Raw genomic sequence first — 27,685 nt, 5'->3', positions numbered from 1 at the left:
ACTGAAATGGCTCAAGTTTGACAAAACATTACACAAGGAAAATTTAATGTCAGTACCAGTAAAATTCTGTCTTCTTATCAACTTTTTAGAAAAAATTTACTACTTCACAAAATTAGGATTATCAAATTGCTGTTTTCACCAGTTTAGTTCAGTACTTGAGTGTCTTAATTTTTATCAGTTTTAAGTTGCTAGCTTTTTATCATAATTTGTAAGTCCGTACTAAATTGACTTCATGTAGAGTAGTAGTGTACAGAAGTTTTAAGCAAAAACAGTAGTAGAAAAAAGGAGTTATTGCTGCTGAAGTATATTTCATTTGTACTTTTTTTCTGCATACATCAATAAATTGCTAAACTGTTTCGTTAAGAAAAGCTTAGTACAGGCAACTCATAGATTAATGTAATTGGTGTGAATGAGGAGGACATTTTTCCATTAGATAATTGAAATGGGCGGCTTACCTGACAAAATTGTGTTGCCAGTACTAAAAAATATGGACGCAGAAATTTTTAAGTTTTATCATGAGTTGAGTTTTTTTGAATTGAGTACTCATTTCTTCTTAGAGATTATCTCAAAGATTTTAGATGTCTGTTAAGTTAGCCCATATCAGAAGTAATAATTTGCAAAATGTACAGTCTTATTGACCCATATTTCTGTAGTTTCACATGTCTGCCAAGTAAGAAGCTGTATATCACTTACCATTTTGAGAAATAATATTGTACGATACTAGAGACATTGTGATAATTTGGATGTTTCTGGTCATTCCAGTTTCTTTCCAATATTCCTTACAATCTTCAAATAAGTAACAAATTTATGAATCAGACATGCATGAGGTTAACAGGTAAGTACTCATTCCAGCATGTTGCATGCATTGTATGTGTGTGTCATATTTCATGTGCATCTTGATCAATTAATGTTGTTTTTCTTCTGTGCTACTGTCATACCAAATAAAGTTATGAATGAATTTTGGTCAAATTTGTATAACAGTCTTTCAGACACTGTGATACAACAAAATTTTATATAACTAAATATAAGTTAATTTTATTTTTAGTTCTCACAAACTTGCTTTACCATAAAGTTTCCAGAAAAATGAACAGGTGATTTTCAGTATTGAATAATATATCGCTTCACAGTGATAGATTATTATCATAATTGTCTTTGTTCTAAGACTTTCAGGAACACCAGGATTTTGGTTTCAGCATTGCACTTTTTGTGTTATAAACAGAAATAGGAGTAAGGATAGGACAGCATTTTTATTATTGTTTATGTTCTGAAGTATATTAGTATACCTAAGTTGAGATATTCAAGGCTGTTAACTTGTCTAAATTATGTGATTAACTTTCAACACCTTTTTGTTGCCATTTGCCCCCTTTTTTTAAGAGACTGTTTAATGAAGTGTTTAATTTATAAATAACAGAATAAAAGTGAGCGGATTCTAATGCATTATTACACACATGTGGTGAATATTAAAATCTGCTGATTTAAGTGTAATGGGTGCAACTATTTAGAAGACCAGGACAATGAACATTTATTGTGGGCTGTTGTTTAAAATGGTCTGCATCAGGAAATTGTCCCATCTTTTTAATGTTACTGTAGGAGGTATATAATTTGAAATGAACTGAATAGATTGATGGGAATGAAACTAGTTAAAATGCAGTGGTCTGAAATATTATCAGTGCAAACAGTTTAGATAAACTGAATCCATATGACAACTGAAAGTTTGTGTCAGACCAGTACTCAAGCTTGGATTTCCTACTTATCCCAAACAGTTGCCTGAACCATTAGCCTATCTGAGCATGTTTCCAGGCCTGTCAGTGTTGTTACCACCTATGATTTCCAAATACTGCTGTCAGAGATTCTCCCATAGGACACGTGGGGCTAGCACCACTGCGGGAATGGAGTCAGTGGAGGAGTGCGATGTATGCTCCTTTTTGCTAATGTCATTTCATGTGGTATTGCACATTCATTAATTTCATCTCCATCAATCCATTCATGTAATTTCATTCTATTTATTTCACATATCCTAGTTGCAGGCTAAGGCCCATTGTACACTATAAAATAAGTTAATCAAAGATATTGTACAAAAGATGTTGTATTAAATGTTTGACAGTGTATGTGCATATCTTTATGAAAGGTATTATAATAAAAGTTAGAGCATGATCCTAGTATTTATAAAAAATTTGTCAAAATCTTTGACAGCATAATGAGGACATAAGCCTTGATTCTCTAGTAGTTTTTTCCCCATAGTGTTGCTGGGCCCACTTACCCTGTAGGAGAACCTCTAATTTAGGTGTTCAGAAATTGTATCTGGAAACATCGGTGACTCTGAAAGTTTGAGACAGGCCTTGAGGCCAACTCAGGTAGCTTAATGCTTAGAGTGGCTGCTAGCAATAAGCAGGAAATCCAGATTAAGGTCCTGCTCAGACACAAATTTTCAATTGTCCCTACATTTTTGTTCAATGCATAATGTGTCATGCTTCAGCTGCAGGAACTGTTCAAGCTTTAAGCTATCTGTGTTGAAAATCAGTGCACTTGTGGTGAATTACCACTTTTTCCGTACTCACATGAAATGTTTCTCTCTGTCGCACTTCCTGCTGAATATCTCATGGATCATAATTGTTCAAGCTACATGAATGTAGCTGCTCTGTCCAGTGATTTAGTATGCCCAACAAGAAGTGATAAACTTTTGCTTGGTAAATGGTACCAAACAGCCTATGTAACACAGGTACTAACTTTAAGAATCATCATCTATTACCAAGTGTGGTAGACCACAATTTGATTATAAACTCCTGGCTCTTTGTTTTAGGTGAAGGCCAACAATATGTTATAGGTTTACTAAACTTTTGTTCATTTAACCAGCTGTATTGTGGAGTATTGAGAAGAAGCACATAGGTAGTTTGGTCTTAAAGAGTTGATTTGAACTATCAGTTCTTTTTTGTTTTTAATGTCTTTAAAGATTTGTATCACCATTTGTGTCCTTATTGTACATTTTATTTATTTAACTGTTTCTGGCTATTTTAATATTAAATAATAATAATAATAATAATAATAATTACGTGTTCGTAATGATTGTGGCCCAGTGACTGCACTGTCAGGTGCCTGCAACAACAGGCTTCAGCTACCTCACTATGAAAATAACACTAAATGAAAAATCAAAAAGGCTCCCAATTATGGTAGACTGAGCAAGACTGGAGGAGTAGATCTTCAGTGAAACACTGAGAGTAGTGGCTGAGGTGTAGTGTGTACCTAGAGCCCCAGTGGATGGCAGAAGGAGGGTATATGTGTATATCTTACAGTTCATGACAATTATGACAGTATGATAGAAACATCACTAATGAATTTAGTGCTGATATTATATTCAAAATAATAAAATGTGTTAAACACCAAGTTGTCATTTGAGAAAGCAGTCATACACTGAGTGAATTTCCAGGGGGTGTGGCATTTGAATTAAAAAGATGTTGAATATATAACTCGATAGATGGCTTCATCTTGTGTCTGAAATTAAGCTAAATTGTTAACTTGGGAGTGTCATAGATTTTTCACCATCCAATGAGTTAATGTAAATTTGACCAGATTTTAGGTCAGTGGAAAGGGTCAGGAAGAAGCATTCTCTGTTGTACAGAGAGATAGGCTTGAAAATTACTTACAAAACGCAGACCGTGAGATCGCCTTTTTGGGTACAGCTCCAGGATTGTGTTAAAGGAATAACATTAATCTCGACAACTTCTGTTATACCTCTTTATAGTGCTATTTCTCCTACATATGTACTTTTATTCCACCAGCTGGTAAACTAGATTTGCAAAGGCCAACAGTTTACTCCAGTTCAAAATGCATGATAATGTCTAAAAACTCTCTGTTTTGCTTATGACATAATGCCCTCTCAGGCATTGGTTGATGCAGTTTAACGACACTGCATAGTGCTCTGTGGTAGTCTTCAGTCTTTAAGTGTGTATTTTACGTAAACATTCAGAAGATGTTATTTGTCACGTGAACTTTCTATAATTCTTATTTATTACTCACTTTGAATGTTAAGTATGTGTGATATCATTTGCATGGTCCCTTCATGTTGGTTCCATTTTCTCAAGGGCTAGTGGAATGTCAAGCAAGTCCCTGGGTGTGGTTCTAAGGTGCCCATGTTAACTGTTTGCAGGTTCCATGAATCATAATAGTATTCTCTTGTTATGATATGAATTTGCCAACTAGTTAAAAATGTAACACACTTTCTCTGTGTAAACTATTATCTTTTCATTAATCTTAAGTTACTTTTAATTTTTAATTAAACACAAGATCCAAAAATAGACAAGTGAGTATTTAACACTTTATTGTACATCATGTTCTGCATTGATGTGTGAAGTCGTACTGTCATACATTCTGGTCCAAGCTGCGGGAGACAGTGGTCGTGTGTACATGAAGTGTGCTTGCTTGTGTGAATGAATGTGTGTGTGTGTGTGTGTGTGTGTGTGTGTGTGTGTGTTGCCTTTTCTGAAGAAGGCTTTGGCCAAAAGCTAAGATGTAAGTGTCTCTATTGTGCTTGTCTGCAACTCATTGTGTCATCTTGACAGTGAGTAGCAATCTATCTTTTCCTTACATTGTCACACACTTCATGTTCACGTGCCAAATAACAGCTTTGTGATGATGGTCCCAATAGAGAAAACTTGTCCATCTGTTAAAATCATGGTGCTGCATTTCTTATGAAACTGGAATATGAAGTGTTCGTTAATCCACAGGATCAGCTAGTCAAGGAAAAAATTTCTTATGCCAAATCTTCCTGTGACAACAACAAACATGTCGCCACTCTGAACTGATGATTAACAAATTCCAGTCCTATCAGTCAATAGCACCTAGACTTTGAAAACTGGATCACTTCCTTTTCCAGTACTGTGATTGTGTTTCTTCATGCTCTGAGAAGAGGTATATTGTGTCTATAACCCTACTCTTGTTGTCCAATGTAGTACTCCATCAAAAATATTAGGAAGAGGATGACCCGTTGAGTTGCAGACTGGTATAATGAAAAGACTGTTACACATTATAGCTTTCAACCAAAGCTGTCTTCAGCAAAAAAGGCGTACACACACACACACACACACACACACACACACACACACACACACACACACACTTAATCCACAAATGACTGCTACCACCGTCTGCTCTGACTGAAATGTGGCTATCATGTGAAAAGCTACCTTTAGTGGGATGGAGAAGGGGGAGGGATAGCAGGGTACAGGTGAGAGGAGAGAAGAACGCAGTCTGGCAGGACGTGCAGGGACTAGATGGAAACTGCTAGCCACAGCGTCAGGAGGTGATATGTAGAGGGGGGGGGGGGGGGGGAGCAGAAAATGAGAGGAGAAGGAAGAGGAAAGGACTCCTGGGTGCATTGGCAGAGGCCAGCACACAATGAGGCTGATTGGACATGATAAGGGGGGAGATGGTGGGTGAAAACTGTTGGGTGGAGGGTGTGGGGACAGCAGGTTATCTTAACTCCCATCTTCGCAGTTCAGGAAAGCTGGTGGTGAGGGGAGGATCCATAAGGCGTTGGTTGCGTATAGGCCATTGAAATCAAGAATGTAATGTTCAGCTGTGTGTTGTGCAACATGGTGGTCTACTTTGCTCTAGGCCATAGTTCAGCAGTGTCCATTCTTCCTGGTGGATGACTGGTTGGTAGCACTGTGGCTACAATGTGTAACAGTCTTCTCATTGTGCCTGTCTGCAATTCAGTTGATCATCTTTACAGTGAGCAGCAACCTATCCTTTTCCTAATTTGTTGATATTGGAGTTTCCATTGTAGTTTTCTATCAGTCATTCAATTTAAGCAGTGTTCTAGTCCATCCTTGGGCCAAGCATGCTCTGAATCCTGCAACACACAGGCCATGTCCCTTGGACAACATAGATGCAAGACTTGTCCCATACACCCACCCACTGCTTCCTGCCACAGTCTAGTCATGAGCATATTCTAGCCTACAAAAGATAGGGCCATGTTTGAAAGAACTCAACAGTAGATATGAGCTGGTCTGCAATTACTATACAGTATTCTTCTTGGAGATCACAACTAACCAACTGGCTATGTGCGTGAATGGCCACTACCAAAATGTAGTTTATTATGTGCTGCATAGTTGCTGAAGATGCTGCTCACCACAACACCAGCTGCTTCACCCTAACATGTCCTGCATTCTCACTATCCTGGTTGCCTAAACATCTGCTAGCTCCCCTATGCCCCCCCCCCCCCCCCCCCCCTACTGCTGCTCACATTTAGTTTTACTTTAGTCAATTTCCTATTATTGTTACAATGTAAAATAATATTGCCTGGTCTTCATTTTAAACGTTTAGTCTGAGATGGAGATTATGTGTGGTTCATGATTTCACTAGTCCTTGAGCAGATGTCACTCTTTTTCTAAAATGGGCAGAGTTTACTACTTTTGTGGTTCTCTTGCCTTGTTCCTCCTTTCGAGTCTTGTCTGATTTCTCTGAGGACGCCATATTGACGCATTTTCGGAGGTGCTTATATTGCCAAGGAGAGGGGTGGTTGATGTTCTCCAATGAAGTAGATAGCTGTGTCGGTACCCAAGTGCCATCCCAATTTCTTAAGATTCAACTGGAGTTGGAGGAAGGTGTCCCATGACATAATGAAGGGATGCCTCTTTTAAGTATAGTGAAGTCAACCCAATTAAGAGATAATATCAGTATGACTAAATAGTAGGCTTATTACACAGGAGGATCATTATGAATTGAATACAGTGGAATCAGTTAGACTGACACACTCATTGATAACTGGGGAAGGAAAAATGATCATGTGATATAAAGATAAAACATGCAAGCAAAATCATGATAAAAAATGGAGCTAGTACAAAATTTGAGGAAGCAATACTTTCCCAAGCTCTGTGAAATAGTTAGGGACAGAAACAAATAAAGCTTACTGTAAGACTCAATTCGCCATTAGACATATTTCACTCTGTGATAGTGTGATTTTGTATTTTGATACCCCTGTTGACACCAACATAGCATGACGCACCACCTGATTGTGCATGGGTCACATAGACGTACAGCTAGGAAACTGCATGTTCTGGATAATCGTTGATGTTACATGACAGAAAATGTTATTCGTGAATGATGAATTTCCTGGTCAGGAAATTCATTTTCATTGTTCAAACAGTGGAAAGTCCTGGTTGGAATTTCAACAATATTATATAAAGGGTAGATTACTACTCACCGTAAAGATGACCTGTTCTGTTGGAGACAGGCACAGTGAAAAGGCTGTTGTGCACTGAGCCTTTAGCCAAAGCCTTCTTCAGAAAAGAAAAGAAAAGAAAATACACATGCACATACACCCAATCAAGCACACCTCATGCATACATGACCACTCTCTCTGGAGCAGCAGTCTGGAGGATTGTGGGATATCAGGGAGGGAGGGCAGTGCTGAACAACACAGCATACCATAATACCATAGGAACTAAATAGTGAGCAGCCTCTCCTGGCATGATGTTTGGAAATTATTTGGGGGGGGGGGGGGGTGTTGGAGTGGAAGAGGAGTGCAGCAGCAGAGAGGAGAAAAGACCATTGGCGTTGTCAGCAAGTGGGGTACACTGAGGGTGGAGGACATGAATTGGGAGGAATCTGTTGGTTGGAGGTCGTGGGGGCTGTAGGTCACCTTAGGTTGAGGCCAGGGTGGTTTCAGGAATAGAGAAAAGGAAAACGCCGATCTCCACAGTTCAGAGAAGCTGGTGGTGGAGTGTGCTCCACCCTCTGCCAGTGCCATGGGTCTTTTCCCTTCTGTTCTGCTCCCCTTTTCTGCTATTCCAACCTTCAGACGCCATCTAGTCACTGCATGCTCCAGTCAGGTAGTGATGACCCTCTCCCTCCTCCCCATCCCTCACCCATTCCATATTAGCCCTCCCTCCCCCTTCCCTTCCCCACTCCAGATTGCTGCTTCCGCTCGACACAACACCTTTGGTTTCTGACTAGAGAGAGTGGTCATGTATGTATGAGTTGTGCTCGCTTGATTGGATGTGTGTGTGTTTTCTTTTCTTTTCTGAAGAAGACTTTGGCCGAATGCTCAGTGTGTAACAGTATTTTGGGTGTGCCAGTCTGCAACTCAACATTTTCATTGTTCGTAGTGTGTCAGGATGTGCCCTTAATCAGGGCAGCTGACAGTGTCTGGCTCATCGGAGAGCACAGATAGTGATTACCGTATTTACTCGAATCTAAGCCACACTTTTTTTCCGGTTTTTGTAATCCAAAAAACCACCTGCTGCTTAGAATCGAGTGCAAAGCCAGCGGAAATTCTGAAAAAAGTTGGTGGGTGCCGCCACAACTTACTTCTGCCGTCGAATATATGTAGCGCTACACAGGCATGCTTTGTAGGCACAAAGATAAATACTGGCGCCAAAACCTCTGCGTCAGTAAATAAATTAAAAAAAAAAAAAAGGTGGAAGACGAGCTATTTTCAATGTACTACGAAAATCCTACTGGCAAGACTGTTTGGGATGTTTGTCAATATGGCCAACTCTACGTTCTGAATTTTTTCCTATCTGTGAGAAGAGATGGTTGCTATAATAGGAACTTTTATAAATTGTGAATCACACGCAGTATTCTCGTCACCATAAGAATAATACGCATATAAACATTTTGCCATGTATTGTTTCATGTTTGCTGCTATCTCATTTAAATCTGGTCTGCCTAATAAACTACGAAACTAGAGTGAGACAACAGCAAACGCGGAAGAATATACATATCATATCATGTCATTTTTATATTTGTATTATTCTTATGCTTAATAGTGATAGTCAGAAATGAAGCACGGCAACTGACTAGATTTTTAAATCTAAGATGACTCTAATTTGACATGCACAGTACAGTAACGCATTTTCAGCTTAGAGTGACGTAAACACCTTTAACAAAGAAAACTGCACTTGTCAGATCAAAGAAAAATAAGCTATCAATTCAAACCAGACGAAGCACGTGGAAAAGGAAGGGTACCCATATAAATACGGACGGAGCGCCTGACGCATAGCAATGGCTTCCTGGTAAAGCTTAACTGCTAACTTAAGACTCGAACCAAACCACTGTAGCTGTATCGTCATTCATTCAACCTAAATTGTGTCTCATATTACAATGGACCAACTTTGTTTCGATTTGGAGATGTGGCTTATAATTTTTCTCTCCCCTTGAATTTCGAGTCTCAAATCTCAGGTGCGGCTTAGATTCGGGAATATATTTTTTCCTTGATTTTGAGTCTCATTTTTCAGGTGTGGCTTAGATTCGAGTAAATACGGTATATGCTTTGTATGAATTGTAAGCTGTGATGTCTCATTTGCAACAGTGTGCTGAAGACTCGAGTGTTCTACTGGTCACTTTACACTGCAACATAGATTGCCTACACTTTATGGTGGTGGGGATCCTACGCTAGGGGTTATTTATGTTAATCAATTTTTAATTTTGTACATGAAAGATACATCTGAATATGATCCTTGAAAAGAGTCGTTAAATTTAAAAAAATTGCCATCAAAGGCTGTTTTGGATTGACAGTTCTTAAGCATTGGTTCCCTGTATACTTCACTGTGATGTCAATATTCATCTATAAGCTTTCCTTGTGCACTCACCCATCTCTTTGTTGTTTCTTGCATTTTCCTGTGTTATATGGTTCACATATCTTCCTTAAACTTATACTTCCTGCAATTTTTCCAGTTTAGGGGTTTGAAAAATTCCTCTATGCCTCCTGAGAATAGTTTTGTTGTGTGAAATTGCCTTGCTTGATTCTTCTTTCATTTCTGAATTTCCTAGAGATATGATCAAGTCTACTGGAGCTGTAGCATTAATTGACATATTCTTCAGTATGTGATGTAGATCAGTGGTAATGTGCCAGACTGTCGATCCAAAGATCTAGGTTTTAATTCCAGCTCAGTAATAGGATTTTTATCTGTGACTTGTCACTTCTTTCACCTCTGGCAGTAATCTTTGTTAATGTGAAAAATGCAAAGTTGCACCAAGTTTCAGATACCAAATTAAATTATAGGCCTTCCTCCAACTATCTATGTCGGTCAGTTCAGAGGTCTGAGGAAGGCAATGGCATACCGCTTTGTAACTGTTCCATGTCTAGTAAAGCGGTTTGGTGTTCAAACCAACCTTCAACTATCTGCTTTACTTATTAATATAGGCTGCCACAAGAAATTATATAAAAGGACACAAGAGATTGTAAGAAACCAGGACAACCAAACGCTAGCAACTGGATCTGATATGTGATCATTCATAAATTAAAATGAGATTTGCTGTCTTTTTTGCAATTGAGTATGGTATTTATTTATATTTTAATCTGTTCCATCAAGGTTGTTGCAAAAAATTCACATTGGATGATAGTACCTAGGATTATGGAAATTCTAATTTTCTATCAGTCTTCACATGCATAAATGGTGTTTAAATAAAATGGATGTTGTGGGAATAATTTTCAGATATTTAATTTACATTGTATGCTTTGAGAGACCAAAAACAATATTACTCTTTGCAGTGCACAGTTACTGATCTTCATACTTTTCTTGCTGTACATTAGTGTTCATGCGAAATTATTTTATAAAGTGGATGTAGGTTCTCAAACTTGTAAGCAGAAAGATGTAACTTTAATTTTCTTTTCTGGTTTTCATTTTAAATTTTGGAATGGAGATAGCATAAGAAACATGAAAACCTGCAAGAGTGTAAGTACAGTTTGAATGCTGTTAAATGGGAAACAAATTATGTGACTCATTTTATGTAATTCTGTTGTTGGGTACCATCTAACAGCCCACAAAACTGTAACACTGAACAATTTTACCAGTTAGACATCAGTCGTCAGTGATATCTTTGATAAATAACAATGATCAACTGAAAATTTAAGATTGATTTCATTTTATTGTTGGTGAATGAAATACATTGATGTTGAATTATGACATTAGATGTATATATTGTTTAAATAAATAAAGAATAGCATAAAAGTGAACAAGTGATCACAGTCCAAGAGAAGTGTTAAATGCTTGTACTCAAGTTGCTGTATTGATTCTTGCAACAATGAAACCATTAAATTTTCGACAGTATAATGTAATTAGATAGATAAAACATCTGCTCACCAAGTGGCAGCAGGAGAACACACATAGCTAAAACAAAAAAAAAAAAAGTTTTACTTTTGAAGCTTTCGGAGCTAGTGGCTCCTTCTTCCAGCAGAAGTGTTGAAAGGGGAAGGAAGAGGGGTTAAGGGAAAGGATAGAGTTCAGAAAAGTCACCCAAAACCACGGGTCAGGGGAGACTTACCGGATGGAATGAGAATGAAAGACTGCAAACAGTAATACTTTATCTAAAAGTATAGTTTCATTATTCAGTTGTCTGAAGAGTGTAGGAGCTATTGTCTGTTGATAATTTTGCATGGCTGTTTTACAGCATGCAGTAGCTTGTCATGACTTTCTAACTGTAGATGTCCTAAATGTAGAGCATTTCTTGTGTGCATAAATTTGCATGGAATTTTGGGAACCGAGTTTGTCATTACTAGTCTGACATTTATGTCGAATATACACTAAAATTATTTTGTGGCTTTGTATTTCACAACATTTTGGTTATAATGGTGAATTTGCTATCATTGCTAGAAGTAAGAGAAGTTCTGTATTGGATTGCCATCTCACTCGACAATTAATAAATGTGAAAACCAATAGAAAAACAAATTCTGTGAGAGTTATTTCATAGCACAGTTTAAATTTTGAAAATAGCAGAACTACATTTGTTTTGATATTAAGAGTTTAGAGTATTGTTTTCTGAACATTATTATTGTTTCATGTAAGCTACCTTCCTTTGTTTTTTTCATAAGATTGCATCTCCCTCTTGCCACCAGCCACAAACTGCTGTGAACATATCATTGTTGAGAGATCTCAGTATCATGAAGGACAGGCCTCCTTCACATGAGAAGCTATCAAAATTCTGTGCAGATTGCAGACAGTATAATGAGTAGAACAATGTCTCATCATATAGTGGAAACAGTGGGCATCTGGCATATATATATATATATATCTCTCTCTCTCTCTGTGTGTGTGTGTGTGTGTGTGTGTGTGTGTGTGTGTGTGTGTGTCCTCTTACTTATTAAATTGTGCTTGTAATGCAAATAAAAAATTGCTGACTTACACTTTTAACATCTTATTCTAGTAAGTTCATTTTGTAACTAAATTTAAATCCTACTGTTTTTTTAAAAACAGCAGGATTTAAAATTAGTTACAAAATGAACTTACTAGAATAAGAATTAAGTGTATGTCAGCAATTCTTTATTTGCATCAGCTTTATTACATTACTGAAGAAGACCACTTATTTTCTGGAAAAGGGAGGTTAGGGGGAGAGAGATTTTCAAATTCATGACAGGAAGTCCACATGAATAATACCCTCTGACAGCATTATTTTGTAGTGTCTGAAAAAGGAAGTCTCATCCAATTTTTGTGACTTATCAGTTTGAAAGATGAGGCTATTTTACTATGTGGCTACAATAATTGCAATTCTTATGGCACAAAATAAACAGTAATAATTTCCCTCTATTTGAGTGTTAAAATAGTCAGATATTTGTTGTTTGTAACTTACCAATGTTAGCCAGATGTTTGCAACAACAGTATGAATTTCGATAGTGGTGGCATTCTGCTTAGTAGTGTGACATCCATTTTCATTGTGATTGCACTCACTGGTCACAAAGGAAGCATGGTTGCCAAATAAGCGCTCAGAACTGTTGCAGATAATCTTCTTATTGATGGAAATATGACACTTATTACTGCTGTAATTATAGTTTTGTCAGACTTCTTGTGCAATGTTTTTTTTTTTTTTTTTTTTTTTTTTTAGAGCAGTTCTTGGTTTTGAGAATAATTATTACCTTCTGTCCATAATAAATCTTTGTTCTCAAGACAGCTGAATACAATGCCAAGCTTGAGCTATCTAGAGTACACCAACCATTTTATTTTGTGTTTGTAGCAGAATTTGTTTCACAACACTAGGAAAACTTTTAACACACACGCATGAGCAAGTCCTCAAAACAACATTACATACAGATGTTTTCTTTAAGAAAAATAAGTTTTGTCCTTCTTTTCTTTCAAACTAGTGTGACATTGTGCTATGCATCAAAAATATTTTTTCTTTGCCAGAGCTGTATTTGATACCTAAAACATATGGCCATGTTTTAATATTTCTGTTATGACATTTGTATTTGATTTTGATGTGAATTATGTCAGTCTACATGTTTCTTAAGCATCAACTGTGCTAATAGAGACTTTCGTGAAAAAAGCTAATTAAATGGCGGGAAATTTACCATAAAGTGCCCAAAACATTTCCTGTCAATTCTTCGATTTTGTTTATAAGGCATGACTACTAACATCAGCAAAAGAAGTATACTGCACATTCGAAAAATTGACTGTTGAATGATAAATGTTTCTTGTCTCCCATGTCTCCTATTGTCAATGTGTGTGTGTGTGTGCGTGTGTGTGTGTGTGTGTGTGTGTGTGTGAGAGAGAGAGAGAGAGAGAGAGAGAGAGAGAGAGAGAGAGAGAAGGAAGGCAAACAGTTTTCCTATGCAAACAGTTTTCCTATGCAGTTAATTAAAAAATGTGATATGCCTATATTCCAAATACAATCTGTTGATTCATTTGTAATCAGTAGTTGTTACTGTAGTGTAGTTATTATAGCATGCCGCGCGCTGTAGTGTATTTTGGTTGTGAATTATAGAATCGCGAGGATCGTCGTACTGATTTCCATCGCATGGATTCATCGCCAGGACAGCTGGGGACCCCAGGGTCACGTACAAGTTCAGTTTTACCAGATCTTCTCTCACAGGTTAGAATTATTATATTTATTGTAACAGGCAAGTAGTGTGTTACTAGTTTGAGGGCTAAAGCTTTTAGGTATGTGCAAGAGTGGTAGAATGAGTTGCTTTGCTGGCAATAATATTATATTGAAGGAAAGAGATTATTGCACCAAAGTAAACTGCTATGTTGTAGGTTCGTACCTAAAGTAGATAAGTGTTTGTCAGTGCATGCACAATGTTATTATGTTGGTTTTCTCTGTTTGGTGCAAAAAGCCAGAGGCCTGCAAAATATTGTCATCATTAATAGTCTTTGTGTCTTTAGCTTTATGTACCACACTATTTCATAGTAATTGAGGACAATTTAAATGAAATCCACCACTACTGAAGAATCAACAATTTGTTTTGAATTCTGATGAAATGTGACTTTGAATTTACTGGCTTGGCAAACATTTCTAATAAAACATGTTGAAACATTAACATAATAAATACTTTTCAGCTGTAACTAAAGTGATATAGAAATGTTTCTTGGTTCATTGAATTGTATGGTGTCAGATATGCGTGCTGTTTCAGGCCTGTGTACAGGACACAGTTCCTTTTTCAGCTGTTGGGTTGATCTTACAATTTAGTGTAGATTTAATACCCTTGCCAGTAAAATTACTGAAAGTAATCACCCCTTCTATGTATATTCAACAGAGAAAGTAATTGTTAAAATATATAAATGAACATACTATTCCTGAAATTTTTGAACCTTAGTATATTCATTGTGTTTCCCATGTTCATGATATTTTTTTGTGACACAGTAATAATATTTGCTGATATGATATATTGAGATACTCACCTTTAAAACTTTTAGAAACTGCTACACTCAGAGCAAAAGAAAAACAAGTTGATTGAATATGCACCAAAGAAAGTAATGATTCTTAAGGAATTTGTTTCATCCTACTGCTTTGGTTGACACTCTAGTGACCCTGTGGCTCCTTCATTGTACGATTGCTTATTGGGATGGCAAAGGTCTGTGTCCCATGCTCAAAACCTTTGTTACCGAATAATTTATTGTGCTGTTGAAATGCTTTCACAGTATTTTCAGATCACATTCTATACAAACAATCCTGTTGGAAGAACATCCACAACTGAGCATTATAGCACAGATTGAAAATACTACTTCAGTTGTAAATTACTTTATTTTCACATGACCGGTTTCGGACTGTCAAGCTAGGTGCTCTGAAGCCTGTGTCAATGCACAAGTGGCACCAGACAGTACTACGGATGACTGCCTGGATAGGGAATATATACAAATGATATCACGACACTTTCTCTGTGCTGTGATCCCCGAGCGCTGTGTGTACCAGATGCGGTGTGCTGCCTATGAGCGCAGAACAGGGAGTAGCGGATGCGAACAAGGAGGCAAATTGGTAAACCAGAGTGACAAAAGTGCTGCCATCTATTGCGGCATCTGATAATTATCTCCTGTCTTTTGCTATTTCCAGTACGACACCTGAGGATGGGCTTATAACAGTCCGAAACTGGTCATGTGAAAATAAAGTAATTTACAACTGAAGTGGTATTTTCAACCTCTACATTCTATACAGTTTTCAGAGATTTTGCAATACAGATTACCATGCCATTTAGAGCACAATCCATTGTTTTGTGACTACAATGAAAAGTGTAAAAATTAAGAATGGAGCTGGGTGAGGGGCTTCTATGTGTGTAATTGTTGTTGCTAAGTGGACAGGAGTGTGGGGTTCCAATGGAGGTCGTGAAGCCACCTGCTGGAAAGGCTATAAAGAACACACGCAGTGATGGCACACGGGAAGCAGGAGGAGGAGGAGGAGAATAAGAATGAGTTAAAAATGGATCATCACCCAGAGGGATGATTATAGAGTCTGGTAAATAAAATATCTGTGAAAGTATTCTAAGGACAAATTGAAAGAGTTTTTGTTCCACAGGCAATACATTGTCAGACAGTAACTGCTATTGAAAAATGGAATAACATGGTGGTGAACAAATTTGAGTATGAAAGGTGTGATGAAAAGAATACAGAGAAGAAGTCATTTTTGACTTTGAAGTTGCATTATAGCAGAAAACACAAAAAAAAACTAAGAACAAATTTGTGTAAATGAAACTAGAGTAAAAAAGGAAAGGGGGGGGGGGGGGGGAGGTGAGGTTTACATGGGATGGGTCGGATTAGTTTGTTTTTCCATTGATAAATAAAATTGTTCTACCAAACAAAGGTTAACATCGCAGCCACGGGAATTTTATGAGACTGCCATTCACCATCTTGTGTCACAGTGGGACAAGTGTCTCAACAGCCAGGATCGAAACTTCTAACATACAGGTACTGGTTTCTGTAATTATGTCTCCAGCTTGTTTCTTTTTTTACTCCCCTTATACTTACAAGACTTTGTCTATAGAATACCTGGCTATCAATGAACAGTTTACAACTCAGGAAAGTGAAAAGAAATCTTAATGTAGATACTGGGCAGTTATAGACTGAAACTCGTCAAGTTACTGTAGTTTAAGGTAACTTATAGTGCAAGAAAATCCAAATTACAGAACTAAAGAAGCTACACCCTCGAATCAAATTAATGTGATCACCTCTTATGTTCGATGTCAACATGAAATAACCACTCACAGATGGCTGGATACAGCACTAGCAGCTGTTGGTATATAAAGCATGCTGGGGGGATGTGGACAACAGTGCAGTCATTGTTGTTATACAGAAATGGAGTGGTTTATCTGATGTTCAAAATGGCATGATCATTGGCTTTTAGGCCAAAGGTGGAAGCATTTCCGAAACAGCTTAAGTTTGTAAGCTGTTCGCATGTCGCCGGGGTTAAGCTATACTGTACATGGCAAAATGAGAGGCAACTGTCAAGTCTTCAAAGGAAGCACTCGAATAATGAATTCATGATATCCACACTCTGACAGCTGCAGTATGCCAATATCTTTACATCTGAATGTATACATGAAGTTCATATGGGGCCTGAAGATGCCACATTGAAATGCTGAAACCAGTAGTCAAAGTGAAATATAATAACTTCTCAAACAGACATTGCTGTTAGGCGATCTTCCTTGATAAATAGACAACAGGGGTGAAAGATGGCTGTGGTGATGTGTACAGGTGAATAGAAGTGCAACTATTGAGCAACTGACTTGCCAGATGAACCAAGACACTCCCAACAGTGTCTCCTCAACAACCATTCAGTCAGTTTTGTTGCATACAGGCCTCCACAGCAGGTGCCTGGTTCATGCATCCATGCTCACTGCTGTTCATGAAGGTTGGAACTTGTCACCACTATCACAACCAGGCATGCACTGAGTGCTGATGGTGACCTTTGAGTGATGAGGGAGGGCCTTTGCATATGAATCAAGTTTCATGCTCCATCAGACAAATGGCTGTTGGCAAGTACAGCACGAAACGTCTGAAACCAAACACCCTGCAACAATCATTGGAATGGTCCTGGGCAGAGAAGGGAGCCTAATGGCTTGAGAAATGTTTTTGTGGCATTCCCTGGGGAATCTCATTGTTCTGGAAGACAGTGGATCAACACAAGTAGTTCCTGAGGGAACCATATCCATCCCAACATGCAGTTTGTTTTTCCTTGGCACAATGGCATATACCAGTCGGACAATGCAATATGTTGCACAGCTTGCAGCATACGTGTGTGGTTCAAAGAGCACTGTGATGAGTTTACTGTACTCCCTGGCCACCAATCACACTGTATCAACAACATATTCATAGCCCCACCTAACTGTTCATGCCAGAGGTCCTCAGCTGAGAAATCGAGTGCAGCTAGCCAAGGCACTGAAGTCAGCATGGCTCTGTCAGTACCACCCAGAACCTCATTATCTCTCAAATGCTGCAAAGGTTATTATTCTGACTTTTGACCGGTGGTCACATAAATGTGACTGGACAGTGAACCATCTGAATTATGGGGTTCATATTGTTGTTGTTATGATCTTCAGTCCAAAGACTGGTTTGATGCAGCTCTCCACGCTACTCTATCCTGTGCAAGTCTCATTGTCTCCAAATAACCACTGCAACCTATGTCCTTTTGAATCTGCTTACCATATTCATCTCATTCTCTCCCTCTATGATTTGAACCACATACACTCCATCCAGTACTAAATTGGTAATACCGTGTTGTCTATCAACTAGTCCCTTCTTTTAGTCTAGTTGTGTCACAGATTTCTTGCCTTCCCTATACTATTCATACCACCTCATTAATTGCACTATCTACTCATCTAATCTTAAGCATTCTTCTGTTATACCACATTTTGAAAGCTTCTATTCTCTTCTTGTCTAAAATGTTTATTGCCCATGTTTCATGTCCATACATGGCTGCACTCCAGACAGACACCTTCAGAAAAGATTTCCTAACACAGATCTACAGGGTGTTACAAAAAGGTACGGCCAAACTTTCGGGAAACATTCCTCACACACAAAGAAAGAAAATATGTTATGTGGCATGTGTCCAGAAACGCTTACTTTCCGTGTTAGAACTCATTTTATTACTTCTCTTCAAATCACATTAATCATGGAATGGAAACACACAGCAACAGAACGTACTAGCGTGACTTCAAGCACTTTGTTACAGGAAGTGTTCAGAATGTCCTCTGTTAACGAGGATACATGCATCTACCCTCCGTTGCATGGAATCCCTGATGTGCTGATGCAGCCCTGGAGAATGGCGTATTGTATCACAGCCGTCCACAATACGAGCACGAAGAGTCTCTACATTTGGTACCGGGATTGCGTAGACAAGAGCTTTCAAATGCCCCCATAACTGAAAGTCAAGAGCGTTGAGGTCAGGAGAGCGTGGAGGCCATGGAATTGGTCCGCCTCTACCAACCCATCGGTCACCGAATCTGTTGTTGAGAAGCGTATGAACACTTCGACTGAAATGTGCAGGAACTCCATCGTGCATGAACCACATGTTGTGTCGTACTTGTAAAGGCACATGTTCTAACAGCACAGGTAGAGTATCCCATATGAAATCATGATAACGTGCTCCATTGAGTGTAGGTGGAAGAACATGGGGCCCAATCAAGACATCACCAACAATGCCTGTCCAAACGCTCACAGAAAATCTGTGTTGATGACGTGATTGCACAATTGCCTGTGGATTCTCGTCAGCCCACACATGGTGATTGTGAAAATTTACAATTTGATCACGTTGGAATGAAGCTTCATCCGTAAAGAGAACATTTGCACTGAAATGAGGATTGACACATTGTTGGATGAACCATTTGCAGAAGTGTACCTGTGGAGGCCAATCAGCTGCTGATAGTGCCTGCACACGCTGTACATGGTACGGAAACAACTGGTTCTCCCATAGCACTCTCCATACAGTGACGTGGTCAACGTTACTTTGTACAGCAGCAACTTCTCTGACGCTGACATTAGGGCTATCGTCAACTGCACGAAGAATTGCCTCGTCCATTGCAGGTGTCCTCGTCGTTCTAGGTCTTCCCCAGTCGCGAGTCATAGGCTGGAATGTTCCGTGCTCCCTAAGACGCCGATAAATTGCTTCGAATGTCTTCCTGTCGGGACAGCTTCGCTCTGGAAATCTGTCTTGATACAAACGTACCGCACCACGGCTATTGCCCCATGCTAATCCATACATCAAATGGGCATCTGCCAACTTCGCATTTGTAAACATTGCACTGACTGCAAAACCACGTTCGTGATGAACACTAACCTGTTGATGCTACATACTGATGTGCTTGATGCTAGTACTGTAGAGCAATGAGTCACATGTCAACACAAGCACCAAAGTCAACATTACCTTCCTTCAATTGGGCCAACAGGCGGTGAATCGAGGAAGTACAGTACATACTGACGAAACTAAAGTGAGCTCTAACATGGAAATTAAGTGTTTCCGGAGACATGTCCACATAACATCTTTTCTTTATTTGTGTGTGAGGAATGTTTCCTGAAAGTTTGGACGTACCTTTTTGTAACACCCTGTATACTTGATTTTAACGAATCTCTCTTCTTCAGAAATGCTTATCATGCCACTGCCAGTCTAAATTTTATATCCTCTTTACTTTGGCCATCACCATTTATTTTTCTGCCCAAATAACAAAACTCATCTACTTTTAGAGTGTCGTTCCCAATATCATTCCCTCAGCACCACCTAATGTAATTGAACTAATTCCATTATCCCTGTTTTGCCCGCCAGGGTGGCCGAGCGTTTCTAGGCGCGACAGTCTGGGACCGCGCGACCGCTACGGTCGCAGGTTTGAATCCTGCCTCGGGCATGGATGTGTGTGATGTCCTTATGTTAGTTAGGTTTAAGTAGTTCTAAGTTCTAGGGGACTGATGACCTCAGAAGTTAAGTCCCATAGTGCTCAGAGCCATTTGAGCAATTATCCTTGTTTTGTTTTTGTTGACATTCATCCCATATCCTCCTTTCAAGACACTGTCCACTCTGGTTGACAGAATTACAATGTCGTGGACAAACCTCAAAAGTTTTCATTTCTTCTCCCTGAACTTTTATTTCCTGCTCCAAATTTGTCTTTGGTTTTCTTTACTGCTTTCTCATTGTACACATTGAATAACATCAGGAATAGGCTACAATCCTGTCTTACTTCTCAACCATTGTTTCCCTTTCATACCCTTCTAATAACTGCTACCTAGTTTCTGTTCAACTTGCAAATAGCGTTTTGCTCCCTATATTTTACCCCTATTACCTTCAGAATTTCGAAGAAGTATTCCAGTCAATATTGTCAAAAGTTTTCTCCAGGTCTACAGATACTATAAATATTGGCTTGCCTTTCCTTAATTTATCTTCTGAATTAAGTCCTAAAAGAAGTTGTAAGGCCAATATTGTGTTGCGTTTTCCTACATTTCTCTGGGATCCAAACAAATCTTCCCCGAGGTTGGCTTCAACCAGTTCTCTCATTCTTCTGTAAAGAATTTAGTATCTGCAACCATTACTTACTACACTGATGGTTCAGTAATATTCGCACCTTTCAACATCTGCCTTCTGTATAATTGGAATTGTTCTATTTTTTTTCTTGAAGTCTAAGGGCATTTTGCCTATCTCGTATATCTTGCACATCAGTTTTCTGTGCAGTGAGATTTTCTGAAAATTTTATTTGCTCTAATTGGTTACAGTATCATTTCCTTAGTTTCTGGTTCAAAATATTTGCACATTAAATATTGCAGTAATTGTGCACTGTAAAATGTGAAAGCAAGAGTTCTTCCTGTCAGTCACCTTTTAATACACTCATCTGATGGTATTCTTCTTATTGTTAGATTTTTTTGTGTGTGGTTTTCTGTCTGAAACAGTAAATGGAAGCTGTAATTGAGCTTGTGAGGTATGCCATGTGCAATTAGCACTGGAAATCATGTGACAAAGAACTACAAAGTACCTGGGATACTGGACTGGTTGTTACATTGGTGTTGTCAGACAAACAAAAAGGCCAAGGTATGTTTATTAAATCGTATCGTCCAGTTAGGTGGCGCTATGAATATGTTGTTGATAGAGTGTGTATGAATATGTTGTTGATAGAGTGTGATTGGTGCCAGGTTTTTAACTGAAGATACCATAGTTTAATATTTTAGAGTGATGGAGATATCATACAATGTTTGCAATCAGAAACTGATGTCTTATCATTAAAGAGGAAAAATACAAACTTCAGATTTAAAGCTACTGAAGGAAAGACTGAAATTGGAGAAAAGAAATTCTTGTCAGTGGATTGTTTAACTAAATTACCATAGAAATCTAAAGTTGTATCAGAGAATAGGATCTATGGAGGAATGTTTTTGAGAATAGATAGAAACACACATTCACTGTTCCCTGAAATTGACATATTTACTTTGTGGAATGAGGATCAGTGTGTTTAGCGTCATTAAGTATTCTTGTTTAATCCAGCACTCAATGTCCATATCCTGAAAATACTTTCTCTGAATGTATCATCTTGATGTCCCTGTGATCTCTCCTCACCATTGAATGCCAGGAAACCATCAAAACCACTTCGAAGGCCAGTAATAGAGTATCCTTTCAGAAAATGAACTAAATCTATCTTTTATGCTTAACAAGAAGTCATTCATTTGCGCATCCAGATGTCACCTAAAACGTGTTGTACCTTTTCTCTAACTGTAAAGAGAGGCACTGTTCGATAGCCATCATATTGACAGCAAACATTCTAAAATAAAAATTAAACCATATCAGTTCCACATTATAATCTTCACATAAATGAATTCTGAGTCATCTGTAACAGGTGTCCATCAATTTCTAACCTGGTGTAAGGAAAACATGCTGGTAAAGCTGTTTAAGCAGGTAGAACACCGAAGCAGGTTCATCTGTAATTTAATTTCTTTTTCTAGACAGCTGTTTACCATAGCGAAAAAGCAGTAGTAAATATCCTCTCTGCCATCGCTCTCCCCAAAGTGCAATATACTTTGTGTACAAGTATATTTGCTGCAGCATAGTAAGAAGTATCATCTTATCCTTTTATTGAAACACATTTTCTCTTATTGCATCACAACATTTTTGTAGTTGTATTTCTAATGTTATACAATTTTTTTCAGACTTCATCTAGTCCTGGCACACCAAACCAGAGGCAAGATAAGTCAACTAGTGAAGAGGTAAGTTGTTGATTGTACTAAAGTACCACACAATATGTAATTATGAGCAAATAGATATCTGTTATTTCTGTGTGCTTAGTAATAGGATTGAAGAATGTTAATGCCTCTACCACATGAGATATTACAGAAAAGGCACAAAGTAACAGTACCATATCATTCTTTTTCAGCTGCCCCCCCCACCCCCTCTTCTCCCCCTCCCTCCCCTCTCCCCCTCCCTCCCCTCTCCCCCTCCTTCCCTTCTCCACCTCCCTCCCTTCCCCCTCTCACCCCCATTCTTTCTCCCTACTCTTCTCTCCTTCACCCCTCTTCTCTCTCCCTACTCTTCTCTCCTTCACCCCCCTTCTCTCTCCCTATTCTTCTCTCCTTCACCCCCCTTCTCTCTCCCTACTCTTCTCTCCTTCACCCCCCTTCTCTCTCCCTACTCTTCTCTCCCACACCCTCCTTCTCTCTCCCTACTATTCTCTCCCACACCCCCCTTCTCTCTCCCTACTCTTCTCTCCCTCACCCCCTTCTCTCCCTCACCCCCTTCTCTCCCTCACCCCCTTCTCTCCCTCACCCCCTTCTCTCCCTCACCCCCTTCTCTCCCCCTCCCTCCTCTCTACCCATCCCCTCCCTCCCATGCCCCTCCCTCCCCTCCCCCTCCCTCCTCTCTACCCATCCTCCCCTCCCTCCCCTCCCCCTCCCTCCCCATCCCCCTCCCTCCCTTCCCCTCTCCCCCTCCCTATCCGCCTCCCTCCCTTCCCCTCTCCCCCTCCCTATCCGCCTCCCTCCCCCTCCCTCCCCTCTCCCCCTCCCTCCTTTCCCACCTCCCTCCCTTCTCACCCCCCTTCCCTCCCCCTCCCTCCCCTCTCCCCCTCTCTCCTTTCCCACCTCCCTCCCTTCTCACCCCCCCTTCCCTCCCTCCCTCCCTCCCTCCCTTCCCTCCTCTCCCCCTCCATCCCTTCCCTCCTCTCCCCCTCCATCCCTTCCCTCCTCTCCCCCTCCCTCCCTTCCCACCTCTCCCCCTCCCTCCCTTCCCTCCTCTCCCCCTCCCTCCCTTCCCTCCTCTCCCCCTCCCTCCCTTCCCTCCTCTCCCCCTCCCTCCCTTCCCACCTCTCCGCCTCCCTCCTTTCCCACTTCTCCCCCTCCTACCTTCCCTATCCCCCTCCTACCCTCCCTCTCCTGCTCTCTCTCCCCCTCCCACTCTGTATCCCCCCTCCCTCTTTCCCCCTCTCTCCCCCTCCCTTTCTCTACCCCCTCCCCCTCTCTACCCTCCCTCCCTCCTCTCTCTCCCTCCTCTCTCTCCCTCCTCTCTCTCCCCCTCCCCCTCTCTACCATCCCTCTCTCCCTCTCTCTTCCCCTCCCCCTCTCTCTCCCTCTTGCCCCACACTCGTTCTCTACCTCTTCAGCACACCCTCACATCAGAGTAATTATTTAATGGAGATATGTAGTACAGTCAGTGGATTGTTCATTCACACTTCAATCCCTTTGTACCGTGAAAGTTGTGGTAAATGCATAACAACATGTTACTGTAGTCTGTTCAAAATTACTTTAGTATTGACAGTTCGGCAGGAGGACGTGGAGGTGTGTAGTGGCATTACCACATCCTGCATGGAGCACATATGTAATCTTATGTTTTATTCTACTTTTTCAAACTCACAAATGACCTACTTTTATAAATATGGGACTTGTATCAATGTGATGTGGAAGAGCTGCACTGTGTGTTAGAATTACTTTTATTTGTGGCAGCAAATTATTAAGACTGTTTATGAAAATGTGTCTTCTGACAATGAAAAATGTAAACTTTCACACCCAGAAACGTCACAATTTATAAAATGTTCCGGACTGTTATGCCATGGTTGTATGGATTTTGCCAAGTGAAATGCAACAGTTGTTTTGAATGTGACCAACTATGATAGTAAGATTAATGACTTATTAGGTCCACAGACTATAGGAAACTGAGTGAAGATCCCACTGACAAAGTTGTCAGAACTATTACATGGTTGATAAAGAAGTCCTCTATTGAACAGTGTGTTCAGAAAAGCCTGTTCAATTCAGTTACACTGTCACCAAGACTTTATGGGTTGCCGAAGGTGCACAAAGAATATGTTCCTCTGAGGCCTATAGTGAGTTAGTGCTATTGGTTCACCCATTTATTCGGTTGCCTAGTTCTTTACAGTATTATTATGACTGAATGTGGGCCGAGATTCATGTATCAAGAATTCAGCACTTTTACCAGTAAATTAAATGGCACAGTGATACAGCCAGAGGACATTAGTTTTGATGTAGTATTGCTATTCATTATAGTTCTGCTAAGAGATATGCTGCAACAACTCAATCTGAGGTTTGCTCCTGATGTTGCAGAACTGTTTAAATATTGCCTCACAACCACATATTTCAAATGGAATGATATGTTCTATGAACAAACAAATGGTCTCACCAGGGGGAACCCCTTAAGCCTAATCATATCAAACTTCTTTAAGGAAAAATTCGAGGAGCTGGTACTGGAAACTGTGAACAAGAAACCAAATACAGTGGAACTTTGATTTTAGACTCTCCGATTTTATGTTTTTTGCAATTCTACACCATAAATTTGTAACCCCCACGAAAAACCCATAAGGTCAATGCAAAAAACTCCCCGATTTTACATTTCTTCATAGTAAGGTTTACCTCAATTCTAAGTTCTTACTCAACATCTCTCCTGACTTCGTTCCATTTTTGTCTTATTGACATCTGATGTGACTGTACAAGTTGTAATTGGCACAAAAGATAGATGGTTCGCACCACGGGTGGTAGGGGAATTAAGGGAATATTTTAGGTCATTGTGGAGAGGGGAGATGTGAGAGAGAAAATGCTGACAGATCCACAGTCGGTGCTACCAACACCACTTGCAATATTTAGCTTCACTGCGCAGTTATGATACAAGTACTGCTAGGTTCCAGCGGTAATGAAAAAAGAAGACAGACGATGCAAAGTGTTCCGGATTGAGCCAGTACATGGTGAAGGGGCCCAGCCTCCAGATTTTCTTCTGCAGCTTACTACTCAATCTCATCTTTTTGTGTATATTTCCAATGTACTGTATTCAGCAACAATATTGATTCTCAATCTTGTAAATTCAAACACTGAGTCAGGAAGAATATGCTCTATCATAATCAAGGAAATCTTGTCCATTTTCGGCTAGTGAACTTCTATAGACTAACGACTTGTTAAGGCACCCAATGGCCAGAGCATCCATCACACCACACTAACACGTGTAAAATGAGCTCACCTACTAAATGTGTGGGAAGGGGAGTAGCCCTTCAGTGATGGGAGTGCGGGTAGGATAAAAGAATTTGTGAAGTGCTGCAAATACACTTTTTGTGCAGATGATGTCACATGGAAATAGGACAAGGGTTTCGTGACAGCACATTTTAAAGATTTTCGCATTCAAATTTGACATGATGCAGTAAAACTACTACATACACTACTCATGTATATACTTTGCACCACACACATCACACACTGTAGATCATAAAGATCGGCAGTAGTGATAGATGCAATAAGCAAATCTGTAGCCTCTAGCTTTCTTTCAAATTTACATTTTACACAGTGTATAGAAATTCACTGAGCCAGCTTGTAATGTCTGTTGGGGAAGTAAACTCATTTTTTTCACATCTCTGTTTCTCTCATCAAGCCTAAAATAACAGAGGTGAGCATATGAAGTGCAGCCCATAAGAAAAACATTAAACGATAACAGCAGTGGTGACAAAGTATGTCATTAAGCAGACATCTGCATGTATGCTTATGGTTTAACCACTAGGCGCTGTGATGTTTTTGGTTTAATTCAATATGTTCAGCAAATTTTACTTTTTTGTGGGTGAGTACAAAGGATGATCTCTCAAAAACACATGTTTTGAACATACCATGTGTAGTCTTAGGATACTGTCCATTTCCCCTTTTGGAACAGTACCTATACCTTTACATCAAGGTTGACCCTATGAGTGCACTCCCTCCTTCCGTTTTGGTAGGTACGCCCCTCTTGATTCCTATTTTCCTATGGTACAGGTCAGTCCCCTTCTTGGTGCCCCTGTCCTCACAGTACAGGTCAATCTTTCTTAGATCTACTACCTGCCTTTTATACTCAGTAAATTCTGGGTGCACCCTCCTTATCCTTTACGAGTAGGCCTCGTTGTTCATTTCCCTAATATACATCTTTATGTACACTATAATGAAATGTTTTCTGGTAAAGTTACAAATCTATTTTACATCTCAGCTCCACTTCTTGATACTTCATTTAGTCCCCAGAGTCCTCCCCTACTATTCAACTTATACGTACTTGGTATATACTATGTTTCTGTACACCATTCAATATATAATATGTTTACTTAGGTTATAAGAGTCCCACTATCCTACAAATCATCAGAATATTTGTTAAACTGACATTCCTTAATAATTACCTCCTATTGATTTCTCTCTGGCTTATGTTCTTTTTTCTTAATTATGCCTCCTTCTTTTGTATACTCTGAAATCGTTACAGTTCTTATATGTACAGGGTGGTCGGAAAATGTCTGAAACACTTGTAGGGCTGTTGCAGGGCAGGTTGCACCGTGACATAAATGTTAAGAAAAAATGTGATATGTTGCACCGTTTCTGAGTTATTAAGCACTGAATTTAGCCAATCAGGACGTCGCGCGCTCACATTCAAGCGGCCTGCCAGGGGCGGTGTTACCTAACAAGTGCTTTGTTTGGTTAGCAGAAACTTTAATTCGCGCGCACAACGACCTTATTGGTGTTGTGTTGGCAGAAGTGTCAACACTGTGTTACTAGAGGAGGCCGAAATGCACGCGTTTAGCTCACGCAGGCTGGTGTGAGGAGGGAAGAACTATACTGACGTGAGGTCTGAAACATGACAAGGAATTAGAATTCAGGAAGCAGACGTAATTAGTTTGATACTTAACTTTAATCCATTAATGATGAATGTCACTCTTGACGGTACATGATTCACAATATTATCTGTTCAGAAGACATAGTAACTGAATATGGCGCCCTGCTAGGTCGTAGCAAATGACATAGCTGAAGGCTATGCTAAACTGCCGTCTCTGCAAATGAGAGCGTATGTAGGCAGTGAACCATCGCTAGCAAAGTCGGCTGTACAACTGGAGCGAGTGCTAGGGAGTCTCTAGACTAGACTAGACCTGCCGTGTGGCGGCGCTCGGTCTGCAATCACTGATAGCGGCGACACGCAGGTCCTACGTATACTAACGGACCGCAGCCGACTTAAAGGCTACCACCTAGAAAGTGTGGTGTCTGGCAGTGACACCACAATTGGCTAACGTCAATGCTAAATAACTCGG

The 27,685-nt window shown here is 39.7% G+C and overlaps 1 protein-coding gene across 3 annotated transcripts in view; it reads left to right on the top strand.

The window, feature by feature from the left end:
* The window catches only part of LOC126237357 (serine/threonine-protein kinase mig-15), a 325,139-nt gene that overhangs the window by 218,480 nt on the left and 78,974 nt on the right, over positions 1 to 27,685 (top strand). For all 3 annotated transcript variants that reach the window (XM_049947425.1, XM_049947424.1, XM_049947423.1), the window contains 2 exons: positions 13,696 to 13,803; positions 22,317 to 22,373. In XM_049947425.1, coding sequence (XP_049803382.1) covers positions 13,696 to 13,803; positions 22,317 to 22,373 — 165 coding nt within the window. The remainder of the gene's footprint in view (positions 1 to 13,695; positions 13,804 to 22,316; positions 22,374 to 27,685) is intronic.

The sequence above is a fragment of the Schistocerca nitens genome, chromosome 2 (genome assembly GCF_023898315.1).
Source record: "Schistocerca nitens isolate TAMUIC-IGC-003100 chromosome 2, iqSchNite1.1, whole genome shotgun sequence".
Taxonomy (NCBI): domain Eukaryota; kingdom Metazoa; phylum Arthropoda; class Insecta; order Orthoptera; family Acrididae; genus Schistocerca; species Schistocerca nitens.
The sequence above is the reverse complement of the archived record's forward strand: the minus strand, read 5'-3'. Positions and strand labels throughout refer to the sequence as shown.